The sequence below is a fragment of the Pelobates fuscus genome, chromosome 2, assembly GCF_036172605.1.
Source record: "Pelobates fuscus isolate aPelFus1 chromosome 2, aPelFus1.pri, whole genome shotgun sequence".
NCBI classification, from domain to species: Eukaryota; Metazoa; Chordata; class Amphibia; order Anura; family Pelobatidae; genus Pelobates; species Pelobates fuscus.
Genome location: NC_086318.1, coordinates 32,469,800 through 32,494,802, shown reverse-complemented (window position 1 = coordinate 32,494,802; position 25,003 = coordinate 32,469,800). Strand labels below are relative to the sequence as shown.

Sequence of the window (25,003 nt, the reverse complement as noted above, 5' to 3'; positions counted from 1 at the left end):
TGTTACGAGAACCCAACCAAATGCTACTTATTCAGCAACCTTGGAAAATGATCGTCCCAGTTGACCTTGCTGGGTAAGCTGGCATCAGTATTCTCCTTTATTCATCAAGTTGTTATGGTGTCCAGAGTGTTATAAAAGCATTGGCCATATGGAATCTGCAGGGAGCCCAAATAAATTTGTGGACACAGTCTGAATAAGTTATGGCCGTAACGTGACTTGAAAGTAAGCATGAATGTATCAGAAGTTTCAATAGTATGTGCCTTTCCTGCTATAGGACTCGGTTTATTCCTTTTAGAAGGTATGATAGAGAAATGTGTTAAGGTTTTTCACGGCAGGTCCATTATTTGACAGTTCACGTTATCCTGTTTGGGGGGGTGGGGGTGTGGAATTATTTCCCCTGTGCTCCGGATTCTAGAATGTAAAAGATGCCACTCAATGGTGAACGCACAGGATGTCTGTGTGCAAAGAGTAAATTTGTTCTAAAATCTACTGAAAACAGAGCAACAGAGACCTATTTTAAAAACGTGAACTTGTCAGGTTATCTACGTCCGTTTGTGTTTTTGTTTTAATATTTTACATAGAGGAGAAATGTGTATATAGCTTCAGTTACACGCTACATAAAGCACAAGTGTTGAGGTTGTTGTGCATTCGTTGACTAAAACAAAACTATAATTGGGAGACTTTACAACTGGCTTTGAGGCTTTCTTCTGTGTATGTCGTATTGTACGATTCAAAGAACCTAAATAGTTACATACCTGAAGTGCCATATTTTTCTTTTTTCTTCTCTTTTCAAACAAGATGGGACTTCCCCCTCATATGTTTGATATACTTTAAACCATTGCTATAGTGTATTAAGTGGTGATATTTCAATTGTAACAGCCGTGATTGGGCTCAGAACTAGCAATATTTAATATTGGCTTGAATTGAACTTTGTAAATTACTGAGCATAAACCTGTCTTAACTTATGACTATTCTCATAGTCGTGGCTTCCTCCGTCTGCTAGTTGTCTTTCAAACATTAGCTTTGTCCATGCAGCCAAATGGCGAACACTTAAAAATGCCTTATTTCCTCTTGTGATTTAAGAGGCTCAGTAACACAATGATGATACAGGTCCCTTCCCTGTTCTTGTGCCATAACTGTAGCTCCATTAGAACTGAGCTGCAATGGATGGAACCATATGGTGTAGCAATTATCATTTTTTTTTTCCCTCAGAACCTTTAATTTACATGACTTTTTCTGTGTACTTAACCTATTCTAAGCCTCCCACTTGCACAAGTTGGTGGTGCAAATTCAATGTATAGCAATCTGCAGTAATCCAAAATACTAATCTATGGGTAATAAAGAATATAACTTGATAGGCTTCAATGTTCCCTTCTGTTAAAATTACCCACCCTTCTCAACGTTGGTAAGTGTCTATGCCTGTATGTAAACTAAACCTTCTGAGAACGGTGCATGATAGGGGGATGGTAGAAAAGGTTAATTTGGATTTTGACCATCACAATAACATGGGTAGCAATCAGAATTTATTTTGATTGGAAGGACTTGCATCTCAGGGATGAGACGTTTGTAAAAATACAAATCTGCAATAATCCCATAAACTGGTAATCCTTTTCTATTAGACGGTGTGGTTTAAAAAAGAACAATATATTTTAAGTTGACACCGGTTTATTACTGTAGTTTGTTTTTGCGCTGTTGTGGATTCCTCCGCCCCCAGACCCCCCCCTACATTTTATAGAAGCCAAACAAAATGAACACACTGAAGAATGTTGTGTCTCAATGTATTTTAGTTTTTGTTGGGCTCCATTTATGATTCAGTTTCATGTTTAGTAAAGCCCTTTTAAAACATTCCTGCCATGTTTGTTCTTCAAACTCTGGAATAATATAGCCTTAATTTATTTATTCCCATCTCATACAAAAATTTAATTTGTACCACCTATACATTATACACTTCAGAGATACTGACCTTTTTGACCTCTTTTGTAATTTGTTGTAAAGTTACACATGCAATAAAATGAATGTCAAAAAAAAAAAAAAAGAATAAGTTATGGCCATTGAAGTAGCTATATAACCTCCATTTGTTTAAATATGCATAGGGATTTGGGAAGAGTGCAGGTAACTTTTCTCTTTGGTTTTTACTGTATGTATTGGGGCTGATGTGTACTATGGTCGTTGCTGCTGGCCAAGAGTGATGGGAGTTTGAGCGTATGACTTGTTTTTTGTATTTTAATAATTTTTAACCAGACTAACACAGACAGTAAACAATCTGGCAGAGCATCAGTGAGGAACCCTGTAGGTAATACAGATAGGATTTGAATCTGATTCAGTGGGGTCTGGTGCACCGTTCAGCTGCTTCAAGATCATTTAACTTCGTACAGACCAATAATGTAGATATTCATCATGCTAATCCAAACTTTAAGGGACCAAAAGCACTTCTTCTTCATATATATCGTCTTTCCCTGAATATAAGACTGGGTCATTTATTAAATTTTGCCCCGAAAAATGCACTGGGTTTTATTTTCGGGGGATGTCTTATTTCAGGGAAAAACAGTAGGCATGAAACCATCTCTACGTTCAGGGGACTACAACCAAACATAGACTAGTTCACTAGGGCATGGAATCCCTCAAATCTATTCGGGGAAAGTCGGTATATAATATACTTGAAAGAAAGCACTCAGAAGACTGAATACATGTTTTTATCCCATCCCTTGACAGGTGCCATTCTAACGATATAATCAATTATAGTCACTTCATCTTTCAGTGGTCTTAATGTTGTGGCTGATCAGTATACATATAAAATATCAAAAACTATTAGCAATTGAGTTCTGAAGGAGAAGAGACATTTTCGGCATATGTTAAGGGTTACTTAATAATAATATCATCATATAGAAGTGCAACAAAACATTGTCTAAATGACCAAATTCCAATTTTCTCTCACTTTTTGTCTTAAGTTAAATATCTTAGAATTGAATAAGTAGGAGCTAGTTTATGAATCTCCTCGATCAAGCCATTCTGTTTCTCTTGTACTGCAAGCACAGTAAATGTTAGGGTATCTGTATGTGTGCACAAAACACAACTGGGGTGTCCATTATATAAGGAGGTGTCTATATTATACTCAGTTAAGAGCAGATTTGTCAAGGAAACCCTATCTTTGTTTTGGACAAATATGAGAGAAATTTTCATAAAGGAGAACCTCTCATCTAGATGCTATCACAGTGGCTGAAGATATTGGACCTGGTACCAATTTTAACTACAATGACTTGTCCTTAAGACAAAAGCAAAGTAGCAACTCTTACCTGGTCCCAGTTTGGCGACTGCATATAGGAGATCGTAGTTTATAACCGGCGTGGCGTCACCGATGGGCTGCCAGCCTACGGGAGGTGACACTGGAGGTGAGATGAGAAACTGTTTTGCGGGTTGTGGAGGCGCCAGGTGAAGTTTGTCTCCATCCGTCTCTGGCGTCTGGACCTTTCGAAAAAATAAAAGTAATTTGTAAAATCTCAAGTTAAAAACTTTAAATGTTTTTTTTTTTTAAGTGGTCACGGAGGAAGGAATCTATATGCCGCGTCTCTGCTCGAAACTCTGCACATACAGCGATATTTGCAGTTTTGCACCATGTGCTAGTTGCACCCCTGGCACACGTGACTTAGTCAGCCTGGAACTCAGTTCCAGCAGAGCTGTGAAGGCACCTTCAAGGGGAAGCTTGAATATCCCCTCCCTCCCAGCTTTTGTGATCCATTCTGGTTTCCCTGCATTTGATGCATATTTGTCTGTTATTTTTCCCCTGTAATCCCGTACCTGATGGAAATATGGCATGACAGGGTGTGATGTCAGGATGGGGTCCTCTGTTCAAGCCGCGCGCGGTCCTGCTGCTGCACGAGCCGCACGCGGCTCATCCGCCGTCTGTGGGCACGCTCTTATCGGGCGCGCTCTTAAAGGGACAGTGGGAGCCTAAATTGGCAAAGGCCTCCCATTGGTCCCTGTCATGCCACACTCCCCATACACTTACCTTTTGGGGGCGTGGATATGACAGGGGCCAATCAAAATAGATGTTAAGGTATATATACTCACCTTTTTCCCTTAGTTCGTTGCCCTATCGTGGTTTCTGTTACAGTTCCCTTTAGCGCTTGTTGTGTTCAGTTGTGTCCCTTCGTACTTGACCTTAGCTTTGTTTCTGACTACGTTATCTCTTTATCCTTATCTGTTCTGTTTGCCGGCTTGCTGTTTACTATGTACCAGACCCCGGCTAGTCTTAGTTTACGCTGTCTCTTTGTGCCCTTGACCTCGGATTGCTCCTGACTCTGTACTCCTCTCATATACGTCGAGTCCGGTCATTCTAAGGTCCGGTAGACGTATCTCCCCTCTGTGTTGTCTTCTGTTGAGTTGAATCCTGCGTGCTGGGGTATATTTTCGTTAGGGCCATGGACCCCACAGATTTAGCTCAGCAGATGGCATCTCATGAGGCTAGAGTTGTAGAGCAGGATCACCGTATGGATCAGATAGCCCAGGCTCTCCAAACGCTCTTATCTAGAACTATTTCAGTAACGGTACCTGCTCCTCTTCTTCCTGATGTATCTACTTTGCCTAATGCTTCGGCCCATTTAACATCCCCTCCTAGGTATGGAGGGGAAGCTAAGACTTGCAGAGGATTCATTAATTAAATAGAATTCCACTTTGAAATGTATCCACGTTCCTTTCCCACAGATAGGTCTAAAGTAGGGTTCCTTATGCACCAACTTACCGATAAAGCACTTGAGTGGGCAAATCCTATTTGGGAGGACCTATGGTACATAATTTCAATAGTTTCCTTACAGCTTTTCGTAGAACTTTTGACACAACTAAAAGGTCAAAGAATGCCGCCAGAACATTAATGAGAATTAAACAGGGTTCTAGGTCTGTTGCAGACTATGCCATTCAGTTTCATACCCTTGCTCCACAGGTAGATTGGACCAACAATGGGTTAACTACTGCATTCATGGACGGTTTATCTGACACTATATTGGATGAGGTAGCAGCTAGGGAGCTTCCTATTGCATTAGAGGACCTTATTGACTACCTCATTGATATAGATAATAGGATTCGTGACAGGCTCTATACTAAAAACAGGAATAGACGTTTGGTTACACCTATTAACCCCAGAGTTGATAAACCTGAGAGTATTGAAGTATCTGAGGAGGAACCCGTGCAATTAGGGGTTGCCAAACTCTCTGATACTGAAAAATTGCATAGGATAAGGGACAAACTCTGCCTATACTGTGGTAGGAGAGACCATATGATAAAAGAATGTCCCGTGCTTCCGGAAAACTCTTGCACCTAAGACCCTATAGGGGACTGGCCTTGGGTGTGATATCTCCTAAATTGCCTCATAACCGTTTGCTTCTCCCTGTTTCTTTGCATATGGGAGAGAGTTGCATAGCTGAGCACATACAAGCAGTGGTGTATCCTGGTTTTGTGCTGCCCTAGGCAGGACAAAACTCAGGCGCCCCTCTCCCTCCCACCAGCTCCACCCCCATCCAACCCTTCCCCCCGCCCGCACCACCCCCACCCTTCCCCCGCCCCGCCTTCTAAATACACACACACACATTCACTTACAGATACGCATACACTAGCTAACAGAAACACACTCGCTAACAGAAACACACACACACTTACAGACACACTCACACTCACTAACAGACACACACTCACTAGCAGATACACACACACTCACACTAACAGACATACACACTAACAGACATACACACACACACTAACAGACATACATAGACACACTAACAGACATACACAGACACACTGACATTCACACACACACACACTAACAGACATACACACACACACACACACACACTAACAGACATACACACACACACAGACACACTAACAGACATACACAGACACACTAACGGACATTCACACACACAGAAACTAACAGACATACACACGCACACACACACACTAACAGACATACACACACACACTAACAGACATTCACACACACACACTAACAGACATACACACACACACTAACAGACACACACACTGACATACACAGACACACTAACAGACATTCACACACACACTAACAGACATACACACACACACACACACTAACAGACATACACAGACACACTAACAGACAGACACACACACACTAACAGACAGACACACACTAACAGACAGACACACACTAACAGACAGACACACACACTAACAGACAGACACACACACACACACTAACACACACACAGACATTCACACACACACACACACACACACACACACTAACAGACATACACACATACTCACTCACTCACATATTTAACACATTTTTTTTTTAAATTTACCCCCCCCAGCCTCCTTACCTTTGGGAATGCTGGGGGGGGGGTCCTATTTCTCCCTGGTGGTCCAGTGGCTGCTGGGCAGTGCTGGCGGGCGGGCGGCCGGCGAGGGAGCACTTCCTCTGAGCTGTCTGCTCAGCTCCCTCGCGCGCCGCACAGTGAGGCTGGGAGGCGGAGCCGGAATATGACGTCATATTCCGGCTCCCAGCCTCACTCTGCGGCGCGCGAGGGAGCTGAGCAGACAGCTCAGAGGAAGTGCTCCCTCGCCGGCTGCCCGCCAGCACTGCCCAGCAGACCGCCCGCACGGCATGTCAGTTAGCCGCAAGGCTAACAAGGCATTTGCCCTGGGCCTTTGGGGGCGGCTTTTTTTGCCGCCCCCTGGAAAATGCCGCCCAAGGCAAATGCCTTGTTTGCCTCGCGGCTAATACGCCCCTGCATACAAGTTCTGGTTGACTCCGGGGCAGATGATAATTTCATAGACTCTGGTTTTGTTAAGGAAAACAACATTCCCATCAGAGAGAAGGCCTTAGATGGCAGACCATTAAGTTATCCAGTTGTTACCCATGAAACTATACCGTTACACATGTATAAAGGGGTTTTACACTTTGAAACCATTCGGTTCCAGGTCATCACCTCTCCCTCTTCTCACGTCGTGTTAGGGTACCCATGGTTACGTACTCACAATCCCATTTTCGACTGGGAGTCAGGGCAAATAAAATCATGGAGCAAAGCCTGCCACGAGTCTTGTACTATTGAAGTCACCCCTTTGAATTCTATTAATGTTCCTACTACTCCTCCTTTGTCTACTGTTATACCCCCTCAGTACTTATTTCTCAAGACTGTCTTCGATAAAAGGGAGGCTGACAAATTACCGCCTCACAGACCCTACGATTGTGCTATCAATTTATTGCCTGGCACTATACCTACAAAGGGCAGGGTGTACCCTTTATTGGTTCAAGAAAACCGTGTCATGGAGGAGTATATAAGGAATCACTAGAAAAAGGGTTTATTAGGAGATCCTCTTCTCCGGCTGGAGCGGTGTTCTTCTTTGTATCGAAGAAAGAAGGTGATTTAAGACTGTGTATCGATTATAGAGGTCTAAATAAAATCACCATAAAAAATGCTTACCCTATACCTTTAATTACGGAATTATTTGACAGGCTCAAACATGCTACTGTATTCACTAAATTGGATCTTAGAGGTGCATACAATTTAATACGTATTAAGAAAGACCACGAATGGAAGACGGCATTTAACACTAGATCTGGCCATTACAAGTATACTGTTATGCCATTTGGTCTCTGTAACGCCCCAGCAGTGTTTTAAGAATTTATTAATGACGTCTTAAGAGACTTTATTCACACATTTGTAATTGTGTACTTGGACGACATATTAATTTACTCTACAGATTTACACACTCATCACAGACATGTTACATCAGTTCTCAAGACCCTTCTTGTTAATGGTCTTTATTGTAAACTGGAAAAATGTCTATTTGACCAATCTGAAGTCCAGTTTTTGGGGTATTTGATTTCCGCTAAAGGTTTTCGTATGGATCCCCAGAAGCTTTCTGATGTCATAGAATGGCCTCTACCACAAGATTTGAAAGCCATTCAGCGTTTTCTTGGTTTCTCTAACTATTATAGACGCTTTATTAAAGGTTTTTCCTCTATTGTAGCGCCTATCACCCGTATGACAAAAAAGGATGGCAATACTCGTGTCTGGTCTCCCGAGGCACTTCAGGCTTTTGAATTTCTTAAAACTACGTTCGCCTCTGCACCTATTTTACAGCATCCTGCCCCCTCACTGCCCCCTCACTGCCCTATATTCTTGAAGTTGATGCTTCCGATATCGGGGTAGGTGCTGTCTTATCCCAAAGAGAGTCGCCTGACAAGCCATTGCATCCTTGTGGCTTATTTTCTAAACAAATGTCCAAAGCAGAAAAGAATTATAATGTGGGTAATCGCGAACTCCTTGCTATTATTTTAGCACTTAAAGAATGGAGACATTTGTTAGAAGGAACTAAGGACCCTATCCTCATATTTACGGATCACAAGAACCTATCCTACCTTAGTGAGGCTAAAAGATTGTCTTCTAGGCAGGCTAGGTGGTCACTGTTTTTGTCTCATTTCAATTTTATTATCACCTATAGGCCAGGTGATCGCAACACTAAAACAGACGCTCTGTCCAGACAGTTCGAAACTACTGACAAACAGGAGATTGATGTTACTCCTGTCATTCCCCCAGACAGGATAATAGCTACTACTATTTTGTCTATTTCCTCATCCCTCTTGCAGGCCATACAAGCGAAACAAAGCATGGCACCTAGCGAGAGGCCTAATGATAAACTGTTCGTTGATGTTCCCGAGAGACGGGATATTCTGTCGTTGTATCATGACACTAAGACTGCTGGACATCCTGGTATTTCCAAAATGGTGTCAGCTGTTTCTCTGTATTTTTGGTGGGATTCCTTACGCAAGGATGTCACTGACTATATAGGTGCTTGTACTACTTGTGCCTGCATTAAATCTTCTCGTAGAGTTCCTTGTGGGCTGTTGCATCCGTTACCCGTTCCCGAGAGACCTTGGTCTAACCTGTCAATGGATTTTATTGTTGAATTACCCCTTTCGAATGGTTACACAGTTATCCTAATGATAGTAGATCGATAGTAGATAGTAGATCGGTTTTGCGAAGAGACACTTTGTGTCTCTTCGCAAGCTGCCCACTTCTAGGGAACTGGCGTTTATCTTCGCTAGAGAGGTGTTTCGGTTGCATGGCATTCCCGTATCTATTGTGTCCAATAGGGGTAGCCAATTTATTTCCAGGTTCTGGAAAGCCTTTTGTTCGGAAATGGGTATTTCTCTCTCATTTTCTTCCGCTTACCACCCCCAGTCTAATGGAGCTGCTGAACGTGCCAATAAATCTCTGGAGCAGTACCTTCGTTGTTTCGTATCCCACCATCAGAACAATTGGGCTGAGTTTGCTCGGAATAACGCTACTCATGATTCTTCCGGCAAAAGTCCTTTTTACGTGGTCTATGGCCAGCATCCCGTTGTTCTTCCGGCTGCTTTCTCCTCACAGGGCATGCCAGTTCTGGATGAGCATTTGGCTGGTTTGCGCAATACTTGGGAGCAGGTTCAGCGTTCTTTGGTGGATTCCGCTGCTCGCCAGAAGGTGCAGGCTGACAAGCGTCGCAGGGCGGCTCCTTCTTATGTCGTGGGGGACAGGGTTTTGCTTTCCACACGAAATATCTGCCTCCGGGTGCCTTCTATGAAATTGGCCCCACGCTTTATTGGTCCTTATCTATTTTGCATAAAGTTAATCCTGTTTCGTATGCCTTGGGTCTTCCTAAGAATCTGCGTATTCCTAATGTCTTTCACACCTCGTTGTTGAAGCCTTACGTACGCAACCGCTATACCCGGCATACTCCTCCTCCCCCTCCTGTCTCTGTGGAGGGTCATGAGGAGTTTGAAGTTTTTGCTGTTCTTGACTCTCGTTTCCTTAGAGGTCGACTTCAGTGCCTGGTGCATTGGAAGGGCTATTGGCCTGAGGAGAACAGTTGGATTTCCGCTGACGCTGTTCACGCTCCTTGCCTTGTACGTTCCTTCCATTCTCATTTTCCTGCCAGGCCTGGCCCTCCCCGCCCGGAGGGCGTGTCCTCAGGGTGGGTACTGTAGCGGTACTTACCCTTTCCAGGGGCCGGCCGGGGTCCTCTGTTCAAGCCGCGCGCGGTCCTGCTGCTGCACGAGCCGCGTGCGGCTCATCCGCCGTCTGTGACAGGAAGGCGGGCAGTGACCGCGAGAAGCGGGCAGTGACCGCGAGAAGCGGTCACGTGTCCCGTCTGACTAAGAGTGCGCCGCGGGTATCGGGCGCGTTCTTAAAGGGACAGTGGGAGCCTAAATTGGCAAAGGCCTCCCATTGGTCCCTGTCATGCCACACTCCCCATACACTTACCTTTTGGGGGTGTGGATATGACAGGGGCCAATCAAAATAGATGTTAAGGTATATATACTCACCTTTTTCCCTTAGTTCCTTGCCCTATCGTGGTTTCTGTTTCAGTTCCCTTTAGCGCTTGTTGTGTTCAGTTGTGTTCCTTTGTACTTGACCTTGGCTTTGTTTCTGACTATGTTATCTCTTTATCCTTATCTGTTCTGTTTGCCGGCTTGCTATTTACTGTGTACCAGACCCCGACTAGTCCTAGTTTACGCTCTTTGTTCCCTTGACCTCAGATTGCTCCTGACTCTGTACTCCTCTCATATACGTCGAGTCCGGCCATTCTAAGGTCCGGTAGACGTATCTCCCCTCTGTGTTGTCTTCTGTTGAGTTGAATCCTGCGTGTTGGGGTATATTTTCGTTACACCTTGTGCTGGATTCCAGGATGTTTTAACCTAATTTTAGTGTTTTTCAACTTAATAAGGGGGTGGGGGGATAGCTATTAACTAGTCCCAATAGGGCACTATAAAGAAAAAGGAACAAAATAAAAACAATCAGTTATTTTTGGTGAACTGTATTAAATCTATTGGATTCTTGATCTCTTGCTATATTTTGCTCCCTGTTATTTTTTAATATAGGCGCACTTTTTTCATCAACTTAAATATGAATATTTCCTCCACTTTTTCTGACAGAAAAGTGACACAGTCGTATCTCGACTGAACATTTAACGGTTTTCTGGAATGGAAATTACTGTGAAAACTGTCAGGATTTACTATAAAGCAAACCGTCACTTTTTAGATCACTTTAGTAAATAGATTCAAAATAATGATGGAATTTAACGGCCACTTTTACCCAATGCTTTCATAAATATCCCCTTATGTGTTTGAATCCATCAGAAATAAGTCAGGAATTTTGTACCATTACATGGATAATATGCAGTGATTGTCAATCAGCAATGGGTGCTCTATGTTTAACTAGCTACTCTGAACAAAATGGTCAAAAAAAAGCAGTAACCACACAGGAAGAGTAAAGGAACTGGTAGTTGGGCCATGGAAGAACAAAGGTACAGACTGAGGGCTGTAGAGGTAAATTTGGTCATCAAAAAACAATGGAAAGTGGACACCAGGCAGTACTTTGTGCTCTAGTGAATGTTACCTCATATTCCTCATTCCCCCATTATAGGCAGCCAGGCCTCTTCAACTCAATGTAATGGTCTGGGTACCATGCCCCTTCTGTAAGAACATCACATTGACATTGAGGGTCATGAAGACAACCACTAAAGCAGGGGTAGGCAACCTTCGGCTCTACAGATGTTTTGGACTACATCTCCCATAATGCTTTTACAGCCATATTGCTGGCAAAGCATCAAGGGAGATGTAGTCCACAACATCTGTAGAGCCGAAGGTTGCCTACCCCTGCACTAAAGGCACTTCCTTTTTTATAACCATGTCCAACTCCGTTATAGATCAAATGTTGCTTAGAGAACAGCCTTTGATTGGTGGAGTGTGGAGTATTGCCGTGCATGCGCGAAAGACTCCAGATGCTCTCCTATGGGAAAGCATTGTGTTGGCTGAGATCATTAGATTTTCTCAGACAAGGAAGCAGGACAATCATTGTGTACAAGGCTAGAAGGTAGGTAAAACGTAACATTTTATTGCTGCAAATTGCTGTTACTAGTACATTTTTTTTCGTCCATTGCACAGTGCTGCACAATATGCTGGCTGTTTATAAATAACACATGTTCTTTCTTGTAAAAGATTAGGCAAAAAAATTGCATTCTACATACTGATCTTACACAGACTGCATATCACGTGTTACAATGATAACAAAAGACCAAATGTCAATGAAAATAAAAACAAATATCTAAACTGAAATGTTAAATTCCAGCGTGTCACACCTACCTGTGCAAAATATAATTTTAATTTTTTCCCTCTGAATTGTGTTTCATGAAGCTCTATCCTTGCTCGGGCTGCTGCCTTGGGGTGGCTGAAGTTTATCCGAACTCTTCGGAAACTCTTAAAAAGTTGCAGAGTGACGCAATCATCGTAGGCTCGGAATAAGCCCTCAAACTTTTCCTAGACAAGAAAGTCAAATGTCTGTGAAAAATGAGACCAACACAAGCATAATACGCCAAGATCACGAGGTTAACGACAATGAAAATCTATCTAGGGAAAATCTGACCTGCCTGTTTGACCCATCTTATAGTGCAATAACAAGTGACATGTATGTCATTAACCTTGTGTTGACAATGATACTCGTGTACGTTTGTTTTGTAATCAATTTTGCTATGTTATTATTGGTTACAATGTTTATTTGTACTTTATTTGCTTTAATTGATTAATGAGGAATTGTTAGTTTGTTGATGTTCCTCGTGTTTGTGTGCAAAAACCATTCACAAATTGTTTTGTAATTAGTTATTAGAAACGTGTTTCTATGGTTTGCCTGCCATCTTCATCAAGGAAACAGAAATATATATAGATGTTTTTCTGTTTTGTGCACTGCTTAGATGATGTTGAATAAGGATCAGAATTATAAATATGTGAGGCAGTATGTTCTGAATGTATTAGTTGTACAAAGGGCTTGTGAGAGCTGTGTCGGGTAATATCAAATCAAATTGTCCTCTCTGTTTCCTATGTGGGTTCCAACCCTTCCTTGGGGTTAGTTTTGGTCACCCGATTACTTAAATGAAAATGAAGATCCTAAGAAGTGTTCATCAGACTGGCTACAGTGGATATGTCTTGTTGTGTATCTTATTTTATCGATTGTGTGTTAAGTATATTAAGGTTATTAAACAAAAATGTTCAGTAACGTTCAATTAACAAATACAAAAAATATTCTTTATGAAAAAGTATTTAATAGTAATAATAGAGTCACTGGCACTCCCCCTACTGCCCCTTGGACATCATGTACAGTACATAACACACTCCGGTGTATTTTCATAGTATGCGATTTCTATAGAAATAGCATTATTTTGATTTTGTTTAATCCTTGTGTTTCCCCCCTTACTTCCATATTTCTCCTCTTTTTTTTAAGTTTGTTTAAACTGTGCGCATTTGTTAAAAATTGAGATATTGACTAATCATTGTCACCTTATGCATATTCATATGTGTATATTTGTATATGTATATATATATTTATATATGTGTATATTTGTATATGTATATTTATATGTGTATATTTGTATGTATATATGTGTATATGCTTTTGCCTGTTAAATAATGAAATGTGGCTTGTTGCGTATAGCTGACGTGTAGGACTTAAAGACAAACAAAGCACCCATGTTGGCGGTTTAGTCTACTTGTTTATTTTACAACATTACATTAAATGTATTTTTGAACATTATCTCTCTTAAAATTCTATATGGTATGTTATATTCTCCTGGAAAATAGCTGTAGAAAAGAACTCACCAAAAATTACTTGTCAAATAAGAGCGGTTATTGGTTCAGTTTGTATATAAAATATATAGTATGATTAGAATGTAATCATACATGTTCATCCATGCACTAAAGAAAAAATATATTTTTTTATTTTTATTTTAAATATGGAAAAAATAAATAAAAAATCAACTGAAGCTGCATTCAGCGATGTCACACACAAAGGGACAGATCACCTTGCACTGATATAGAAACATAGAATGTGACGGCAGATCTAGAATGCAACTCGCATCCATTCATGGCTGGGCTGTAATTTACACTACCATCACAATATGTTTACAGATAGACAGACAGATAGAATTTTGTCTTTTAGAGAAACAAGCAAGATATTTTGTTGAGGAATACTGAGCTGCTTCTGCACATTTCTGGTAGATGACTTGAAGAGCGTTTTTGATCATACATGAGGTCTAGGGTACATGCCAAGTGGCCCGATGCTCAATGTCAGTTTTTTGATAATTGCAAAGAGGGGTGCCATACAATTTAATTCCAAAAACACTCCTCTCAATATATTGAGAGTTTCTTCATTTGGTGCTTACATCAAACTAGCATTGTTTTGATCTCACCGTGGATTGGAAAAGACCTGCATGTTTAAACGTTGACACTTGTAAATACCAGATACAATGAAAACAAAATGTATTGTAAGGAGTGATGGATATTTTTTATTTTATTTCTTTGTTTTTTATTATTATTTTTTTTTTCAATCTCAGTGTGTCAGTTTAAAAAAATGATTTGCTGCTGCTAGATCATACCAGTCACAAGGAAAGGGAGGGTGGGATCAGCAGGATTACTGGATGTACAGAGACACAATTCCATTCAAACAAAACTGAAGAAGAAGAAAAGCAGGTTTCACTTTAGCTAAAAGAATTGTTCATAACCAATACTCTGCTCTGAGGTTTAGCATATGTTAACCAGTAAATTGCTGACATGGTGAGAGAAGTGTGGGTGCTTCTAACAAGTTGTGCAATGCAGACGTTAACCACTCGGTAAGACTCATTAACTTCCAAGATCTTATTTGGTGCTTTGTGCGTCACTGTCAAGGAGCACAGTTTGACTCCCTGCCTCTTTCATTCAACACGCTACCTTCATCGAATGACGCATGCATCTTGCTACTCACGTCCACTTGACTGAAAAGATAAGAGACTTGAGTGAATAAATTGTGGCAAGGTTAAGGGCTTCAAGGTGAACTAATGGAGCCTTACATCTAAAATCAGTTACACCCAAAGCTAAATTTCTGAACGCAACAAACACAGTCAATTAGTAAAGGGGGAGGTGGGGGTGGGGGGGGGGGGGGGTGGGGGGATAGGTGTACTTATTGCAGAACAAATTCAAACAATGTACTGAATTAAACTCCACAAGCTATTTGCACAGATGACACATTTTTCATTCAGACAGAGATTGTTTCCTTTTTTTACGTGTTCTGCTTTTTTGGAATGCGTGGGAATCATTATCCTTTTGCATTACGGCTCTTAGAGTATTGTTTGAGCTTGGATAAGTGGAAAAGAGGCAAAAACTATCACTATGATGAAATAAAAAGAAAAAAAACTAAATGGGTGGGGATTGAGACAGCGTCAATCCATTTAGTTTGAGTACAATACTGATGCTCAATGTATTGTGACTCCCATCAGACACTTGAAACACAATATGCACATGTAGTTAATAGGGAACTGCTGTCACCAGTTCAGACTGAGGGCATCGGGCATTCAGTCTAAATGGGTTACTGATCTCGCCGTGCTTATCTACTGCTGGGCGAGCGTGGTGATTTTATTTATTTATTTATAAAATATTTGACCAGGATGGATACATTGAGATTTTCACTCGTTTTCCAGTATGTATGTATATATATTCAATTAAAATTTTATTTTCCAAGTGGCTTTGGATTCCAACTTAAAACACTTACTACCCAGTGTTTAGTAACAGTTGCATACGTCGGTAAATAATATACCAGCACTCTGGGATTCCAATACAATTCTCTCTTTATGATATCAAAATTCCATAAGTCGATGTTTAGGAACTGAAATGTCGACCTATGGAATCCTGACATAATAAGGAAAGAATTTCATTGGAATCCCAGAGTGCGGGTGTAACATTTACCTATTTATATAGAGGATGAAATAAAAACAGAGCTACTACAATGTTTTAACCTTCTACAACGCCAGGCCACCTGATGGCAAAATGCTGACAAAGCTGCAACCATTTCAAATCACACCAGTAATACCCAATCACAGTTAATGGGAGTAATATTATTGTTGGTATATGGTTTATAATATATTCTCATATATATATATATATATATATATATATATATATATATATATTGTGGGTTTCTCCAGTTGTCTCCCTATTTAAAACAGTGGTCCCTAAACAGTGACCTGTTTTGTTGACCCGGGTCCCTAGGCAAAGCTTCTTTGATGTGATGTTCGATAAGTAGTCGAATGTCTTGTAGGAGAGATGGACTTTGCTATCCCAGTCAATTAATTCTTGGCATACATAACTCTGCTATCAGTCATCAGTGATTAGAAATGATTGACAGGTGTAGTTTTTTATTTTAATGTAATAATTTGCTGTCAATTCCACTAGTACAATATATAGATGAAATGCTACATTCTTTAAAATAACATAATATCTAGCCACTGAAACTGCTAGCACATATTTTATTTTTTAGTGTAGATAACTGTAAGAGAAATCTCTGGTATATGGAAATTGGAAGAAGAAATGCCTAGTACCGGAATCAGAACTTGCTCAAGGGGTGAGGTCTGCCTTGCTTGTCAGACAGGTTTTAGTTCTCTACCCACATCTTAATCCACAGGTCAACAAATTCTACTTAGAGGGACACTACAGTCTAATGAAGCAGTTTTGGTGTATAGATCATGCCCCTGCAGCCTCACAGTTCAATTCTCTGCCATTTAGGAGTTAAATCACAGCATCCTAAACACTTCCTGTAAAGAGTCATCTAATATTTACACTTCCTTTATTGCAAATTCTGTTAAATTTGGGATGTCTTGTCTCCTGCTCTGTTAATAGCTAGCTAAACCTTGCAGGAGCTTCCTGGTGAGATTAAAGTTCCATTTGCAGAGAAGGAGATAAAAACATCTGGAGTAAGTTAACGTCTTATTGAAAACTGAACCATTTGTTTTCATGCAGGCTGTGTAAAAGGAGGTGTGCATGGACTGAAACAAAAGTGATTTAATTCCTAAATGAGAGAGAACTGAGCAGTGAGACTCCAGGGGCATGATCTATACACTAAAACGGCTTCATTAAACTAAAGTTGTTTTGATGACCTTACTGTTCCTTTAAATCTATTTTCGCATTCGGCAGTTCATTATCTCATGTTTCTTAAAATAAACTGATAAGAATGTGCACTTTCATGGCACCAGCTGAAATGTATAAAAATTAAGGGGAAAATGTTGCGTATTCCTTCCCAAAAACATTTTTATCTTTTAGGAGACATTCCACTTAATTAATTGTATATTTTATTTTACGAATAAGAACGTTGCTAGGTGACTAAAATAACAATTCTAAAAATATGACTTGACGGGAAAAATAATACAATATCGATCTATATATATATATATATATATATATATATATACATAAAACAACCAAACTGTGCCAAATCAAGGCCTCAGGATTAACGCTGACTAATTTACAACCCAATTATCTCTCAGAAATGTATAGCTTGAAAAATAGGTATTATTTTTTACATATTTTCTCACTAGAAAAATACACATTTCCAATTCTAAACTTCAAAAACCCATTACACATCCTGACAAACAAAGGATAAGTTAAAGGAACACTATAGTCACCTAAATTACTTTAGCTAAATAAAGCAGTTTTAGTGTATAGATCATTCCCCTGCAATTTCACTGCTCAATTCACTGTCATTTAGGAGTTAAATCACTTTGTTTCTGTTTATGCAGCCCTTGCTACACCTCCCCTGGCTATGATTGACAGAGCCTGCATGAAAAAAAAAAAAAACTGGTTTCACTTTCAAACAGATGTAATTTACCTTAAATAATTGTATCTCAATCTCTAAATTGAACTTTAATCACATACGGGATGCTCTTGCAGGGTCTAGCAAGCTATTAACATGGCAGGGGATAAAAATCTTAATTAAACAGAACTTGCAATAAGGAAAGCCTAAAAAGGGCTCTCTTTACAGGAAGTGTTTATGTAAGGCTGTGCAAGTCACATGCAGGGAGGTGTGACTAGGGTTCATAAACAAAGGGATTTAACTCCTAAATGGCAGAGGATGGAGCAGTGAGACTGCAGGGGCATGTTCTATACACCAAAACTGCTTCATTAGGCTAAAGTTGTTCAGGTGACTATAGTGTCCCTTTAAAGCAGTAATACGACATCCAATTGTGGGAAGAGAAGCCTTTTACATACCATGAAAATACCACTGAGTGTGTTAGGTACGGTACATGATCCAATGAGTCCAATGGTACGGTCCAATGAGCCAGTAGGGGGTGTTCCTGTGACACCATGCTGTCTGCCTCCCAGGTGTCCCTATTTAGGAGGGACAGTCACTACAGTTAACCCAAATCCCTCTGTTCTATCCTAATGTCCCTCTTTTCTAGTAGCTCTCTATTGATGGTACTTCTGAGTGTATAACAGAGCTCCACAGCAATAATACTCACAGTAATGTGTCTGAGTGTATAACAGAGCCCCACAGCAATAATACTCCCAGTAATGTGTCTGAGTGTATAACAAAGCTCCACAGCAATAATACTCCCAGTAATGTGTCTGACTGTATAACAGAGCTCCACAGCATTAATACTCCCAGTAATGTGTATAAGTGTATCACAGAGCTCCACAGCAATAATACTCCCAGTAATGTGTATGAGTGTATCACAGAGCTCCACAGCAATAATACTCACAGTAATGTGTATGAGTGTATCACAGAGCTCCACAGCAATAATACTCCCAGTAATGTGTATGAGTGTATCACAGAGCTCCACAGCAATAATACTCCCAGTAATGTGTATGAGTGTATAACAGAGCTCCACAGCAATAATACTCCCAGTAATGTGTATGAGTGTATAACAGAGCTCCACAGCAATAATACTCCCAGTACTGTGTCTGAGTGTATAACAGAGCTCCACAGCAATAATACTCCCAGTAATGTGTCTGAGTGTATAACAGAGCTCCACAGCAATAATACTCCCAGTAATGTGTCTGAGTGTATAACAGAGCTCCACAGTAATAATACTCCCAGTAATGTGCCTGAGTGTATCACAGAGCTCCACAGCAATAATACTCCCAGTAATGTGTATGAGTGTATAACAGAGCTCCACAGCAATAATACTCCCAGTAATGTGTATGAGTGTATAACAGAGCTCCACAGCAATAATACTCCCAGTAATGTGTCTGAGTGTATAACAGAGCTCCACAGCAATAATACTCCCAGTAATGTGTCTGAGTGTATAACAGAGCTCCACAGTAATAATACTCCCAGTAATGTGCCTGAGTGTATCACAGAGCTCCACAGCAATAATACTCCCAGTAATGTGTATGAGTGTATAACAGAGCTCCACAGCAATAATACTCCCAGTAATGTGTATGAGTGTATAACAGAGCTCCACAGCAATAATACTCCCAGTAATGTGTCTGAGTGTATAACAGAGCTCCACAGCAATAATACTCCCAGTAATGTGTCTGAGTGTATAACAGAGCTCCACAGCAATAATACTCCCAGTAATGTGCCTGAGTGTATCACAGAGCTCCACAGCAATAATACTCCCAGTAATGTGTCTGAGTGTATAACAGAGCTCCACAGCAATAATACTCCCAGTAATGTGTCTGAGTGTATAACAGAGCTCCACAGTAATAATACTCCCAGTAATGTGCCTGAGTGTATCACAGAGCTCCGCAGCAATAATACTCCCAGTAATGTGTCTGTGTATAACAGAGCCCCACAGCAATAATACTCCCAGTAATGTGCCTGAGTGTATAACAGAGCTCCACAGCAATAATACTCCCAGTAATGTGTCTGAGTGTATAACAGAGCTCCACAGCAATAATACTCCCAGTAATGTGTCTGAGTGTATAACAGAGCTCCACAGTAATAATACTCCCAGTAATGTGTCTGAGTGTATAACAGAGCTCCACAGTAATAATACTCCCAGTAATGTGCCTGAGTGTATCACAGAGCTCCACAGCAATAATAATCCCATTAATGTGTCTGAGTGTGTAACAGAGCTCCACAGCAATAATACTCCCAGTAATGTGCCTGAGTGTATAACAGAGCTCCACAGTAATAATACTCCCAGTAATGTGTCTGAGTGTATAACAGAGCCCCACAGCAATAATACTCCCAGTAATGTGTCTGAGTGTATAACAGAGCTCCACAGCAATAATTCTCCCAGTAATGTGTATTTAAACTTCAATAAATGTGTTTAGAAATCAGCCTGTGTCAATTAGATACATTGTTCATGTTCTAAATTACATTTTAGTTCCATAAATTGTTATAATTAAAGTAACACTATAGGGCCAGGAACAAAAACATGTATTCCTGACCCTATAGTGTTAAAATAATTATTTAGGTAGCTTGCTTTGCCCCTTAAAAGCAAATAAAACGTCCCTTATTTCCGGCGCCGCGTGGGTCCGCCAGCACTGGCCCCCACCCTTATCCGCCTTTTTGGCTGACATCATCAGAATTGATGATTTCAGCCAATCCAATGTTTTCCCGTAGGTAAAGCATTGGATTGGGTGAAATCGGCATGGAGGTGGGACGGGGCCAAAATCCGGCTTGGCCAATCAGCACCTCCTTATAGAAATGCATTGAATCAATGCATCTCTATGAGGAAAAATTAGTGTCTCCATGAAGAGCATAGAGATTCTGAACAGCAGTGCTGCACAGTGTGCAGCACTGCCCCAGGATGCGCCTCTAGTAGCCATCTGAGGAGTGGCCACTGGAGGTATCCCTACGCTGTAATGTAAACACTGCATTTTCTCTGAATAGACAGTGTTTACATGAAAATGCTTGCAGGAAGTGAATATACTCACCGGAACAATTACATTAAGCTGTATTTGTTCTGGTGACTATAGGGTCCCTTTAAGTAACCTAAAATTTGTCTGCACAGCCTGCCCCTGGCCACACCCCCTAAACTTAACATGTCCCTCTTTGTCTGTTTGAAATGTAGGAAGGTATCATACTTGCCCTCCCAAAAAAGGGGCAGCCCCACAAAAAGCATTTAACTGAGCTGAGCAAGTCTAATGATGCACAAGTGCTACCTTTATTGGGGACACCTAAGAATAATCCTGCCAAATCAGGCACGGTTTGTAATATGAGCAGAAGGCCCATACCAACCAATATAATGTGTAACTTGTCAGATAAGCGTCACCTCGGGATACAGAATCTCAAGAAATCAAGTTTCCAAGCTATCCCAGAGTTCCCGGCTTGACATTCAAATACGCACAGATGGCCATTATGTTGCAGCCTTCACCCTGAACTTCTGTCGGTCCATTTAACAGTGGATGCTGTTTTAAACACAGCTTTTTATTTTTAAATCATAGTATGGATTTTGTCCGTTTTGGGCACAGAGACTGGGCCTTTTGGATCACAACCAAATGCTATGGTTTAAAACAAAAAATCTGGCCCTTGGAATTTTTGGGGCTATTGGAGATAAAAAATCCATTTAGCAGCAAAACATTCACCCAGTTTTAAGTGGCAAGCACCATTTTTGAAGGAAGGAAAAAGACAAAAATCCTTCATAAGAAACAGGACAATATTAGAACCCACACCACACATACATGCACGCATACTGATTGTCACATCCAATAAGAAATGTGGAGATCGCGACTTTAAAGGGTCACCAGAACAACTTCATCTAAATCACAGTTTCAGAAAGCAGGTAGTGCTGCCGGGCAGGGGCTCTGCTGATTGGCTTACAGAACTTAACAAAACTTAACCCAGAAGTTCCCTCCAGCGCTGACACTCTCAGCCAATCAATGACTCCCCATTCACAAAACAGGCTCGGAAAGAAACATACCTCTTCCAAGGCTTGAGCCAACTTCTGGGTTAAACCGTTCCAAAACTGTTTAACCCCTGAAGGTAAGAATGTGCCCGTGGCCTCCTGGCACCATAACAACTTCATGTAGATGTAGTTGTTATAGTGCCTTCATGTGACTTAGCTGTTCCTTTACCGGAGTAGGATCTGAGCCCACTGATTTTCCCCTGACTTTACTAATTAATACCAGGTCACAGCACCTTGTCTTTACTCTGTACAGAATTGTTTGACGGCTAATCTACAACTTTCATGCGTTGCAACTGCTGGTTCAAGTTGTGTGAGAACATTTGTAAATTGAAAATCTCTGGTTTCATCAGAACTACCAATGCAGCTTAATGTGCAACTAGCTATACCCACGTTTAGCGATCAGAGCATGACCTCTACACTGCCATTAGACTTGTCAAAGAGAGAAATTTAAACTTTGCAGAATCATTTTTCCCAGGGGTCAAGTCCTGGGGAATAAAGTGTGGGAACTCACTCGAGTTCCACCCTCACCCCACCACCAGAAAAAAACAAAACTTGCATGCATATATAAACACATACACACACACTCAGGTGCACACATACACTCATAGACACACACACACACTCACAGACACACACACAGACTCACACGTACACACACACTCACAGACACACACACAGACTCACACGTACACACACACACACATACATACACTCACACTCACAGACACACACTCCCAGACACATACACTCACAGACACACACACACTCACAGACACACATACACTCACAGACACACATACACTCACAGACACACACACACTCACAGACACACACTCACAGACACATACACTCACAGACACACACACACACTCCCAGACACATACGCACTCACACACATCCACTCACACACACACTCACAGACACACACACACATACACTCACAGACACAGACACACACACACACACACATACACACATACACACAGACACACTCCCAGACACATACACACAGACCCACTCCCAGACACATCCACAGACACACACATACACTCACAGACACATACACACACACACACTCCCAGACACACACACACTCCCAGACACACACACTCCCAGACACACACACACTCACAGACACACACACACTCACAGACACACACACATACACACATACACACTCCCAGACACATACACAGACACACACACATACACTCACAGACACACACACAAAAAAAATATTTGTATTTTTTTTTCACATTAAAAATGTCCACCCAGCCTCCCTACCTGGAGAGCTGGCGTGGACCTGTCCCTGGGGTCCAGTGGGGCTTCAGTGCGTCCGGCTCTTATCTCGCTGTCAGACGCGGCGAGGGAGCTGTGTCCTCTCTGCTCCCTCTCGCCGCGCGGGCTGTCTGCTGATGCCGGGAGCCGGAAATGACGTCATATTCCGGCTCCCAGCATCAGCAAACGGCGCAGCGAGAGGGAGCAGAGAGGACACAGCTCCCTCGCCGCGTCTGACAGCGAGACAAGAGCCGGCCGGGGGGGATCCTTCAGGTGGCCATTAGGCCACCTCTTGGGCCCCCCATGACAGGGGGAACACGGGGACATTTGGGGGCGGCATTTTTTGCCGCCCCCTGAGTGCCTGCAGAACCACAAATGGGAACGGCGTTCCTGCACTAAAAAAAAGTGCAGGAACGTCGTTCCCACGCGTTCCTGCAGGACTCGAGCCCTGATTTTTCCCCGAAGATGGGACATGTTTCAGGACACAAAATGTAGTCAGATGTCTGTTCGAGAATCGAATCAGGAAAACAAACCTAAAAGGTACAAAAATGGGCCAATCAGTGGGTGCAAAATATATACGTAATATAACATACAACATTATGTATATACTTATCAGTACACCGATTGGAACATTTATCAAATACATATGTATATTAATACATATACTGTATCGATTTTTTTTTTTTTACTCCTGCTTTTCAATGTATTGCTCACGTTTCACTTAATCTGTGAATAGAATCAACATTTAGTGGCCTTCTCATACCCATTAATCTTTTTTTTCCCGTCAATCATCTCTTTTTTATAGGCACTATTATCAGAAATCAGAATATTAAACGCCGCTGAACATATTCAGAATGGCGCGTTTCGTTTATTCAATAATTCTGGCACATTTCAGCTCGGAATTAGTGATGTACCGAACTGTTCGCCGGCGAATAGTTCCTGGCGAACATAGCATGTTCGCGTCCGCCACCGCGGGCGAACACATGCGGTGTTCGGTCCGCCCCCTATTCGTCATCATTGAGTAAACTTTGACCCTGTACCTCACAGTCAGCAGACACATTACAGCCAATCAGCAGCACACCCTCCCTAGCAGACCCTCCCACCTACTGGACAGCATCCATTTTAGATTAATTCGGAAGCTGCAACCATTTTTTTTTTTTTCAATTTTTTTTTTTTTTAGTGCATATAAATGTTACAAGTAGATACTACCCCCAGACACTCTGTTTTACTGCAGATACTACCTCCAGACACCCTGTGTTACTGCAGATACTCCCCCCAGACACTCTGTGTTACTGCAGATACTCCCTCCAGACACTGACACAGAGCAGAATAGGGACTGTTCCCCCTACATAGGGTCACTTGGCAGATATGGATTGACACCTATCCTAAGGATCCCTGATAAACACTGACACGGAGCCCTCCATGGGTGAAGATGGATTAATTTTTTTTGTGCTCTGGTTTTTTATTTTATTTTTAAGTTCGACGGGTATGATGGCTTTTTATTTGGCCTTTTTTGGGGCTAAAAAAATGAAGATTTTAGAAGAAGAAGACGTTGAATAGTAAGTTGAATTTTACTTTACAGGGTAGTCATTTTATTCCCCCTTCACTATTTTTTAGGGTGAGGGGGGTAGGTAGGGGCTTTTTTTATTTGGTTGTGTGACTAGGGGCTTGGGGACACACACTGCATACACACTATACACACACTGCACACACTATACACACACTACACACAATATACACACACTATACACACAATATACACACACACTGTACACACTATACACACACTGTACACACTATGCACACACACTTCACACACTGCATACACACACTACACACACTGCATACACACTGCACACACTATACACACACTGCACACTCTATACACACACTATACACACACTGCATACACTATACACACTCTACACACACTGCATACACACTGCACACACTGCATACACTATACACACACTGCATACACTATACACACACTGCATACACACTATACACAGACTGCATACACACTATACACACACTGCACACACTA

At 41.4% G+C, this 25,003-nt stretch overlaps 1 protein-coding gene across 3 annotated transcripts in view; it reads right to left on the bottom strand.

Moving 5' to 3' along the window:
- The window catches only part of RCAN2 (regulator of calcineurin 2), a 92,054-nt gene that overhangs the window by 12,051 nt on the left and 55,000 nt on the right, over positions 1 to 25,003 (bottom strand). For all 3 annotated transcript variants that reach the window (XM_063442061.1, XM_063442059.1, XM_063442062.1), the window contains 2 exons: positions 12,170 to 12,343; positions 3,294 to 3,465 (listed from right to left, as the gene is read on the bottom strand). In XM_063442061.1, the coding sequence (XP_063298131.1) occupies positions 3,294 to 3,465; positions 12,170 to 12,343 (346 nt within the window). The remainder of the gene's footprint in view (positions 1 to 3,293; positions 3,466 to 12,169; positions 12,344 to 25,003) is intronic.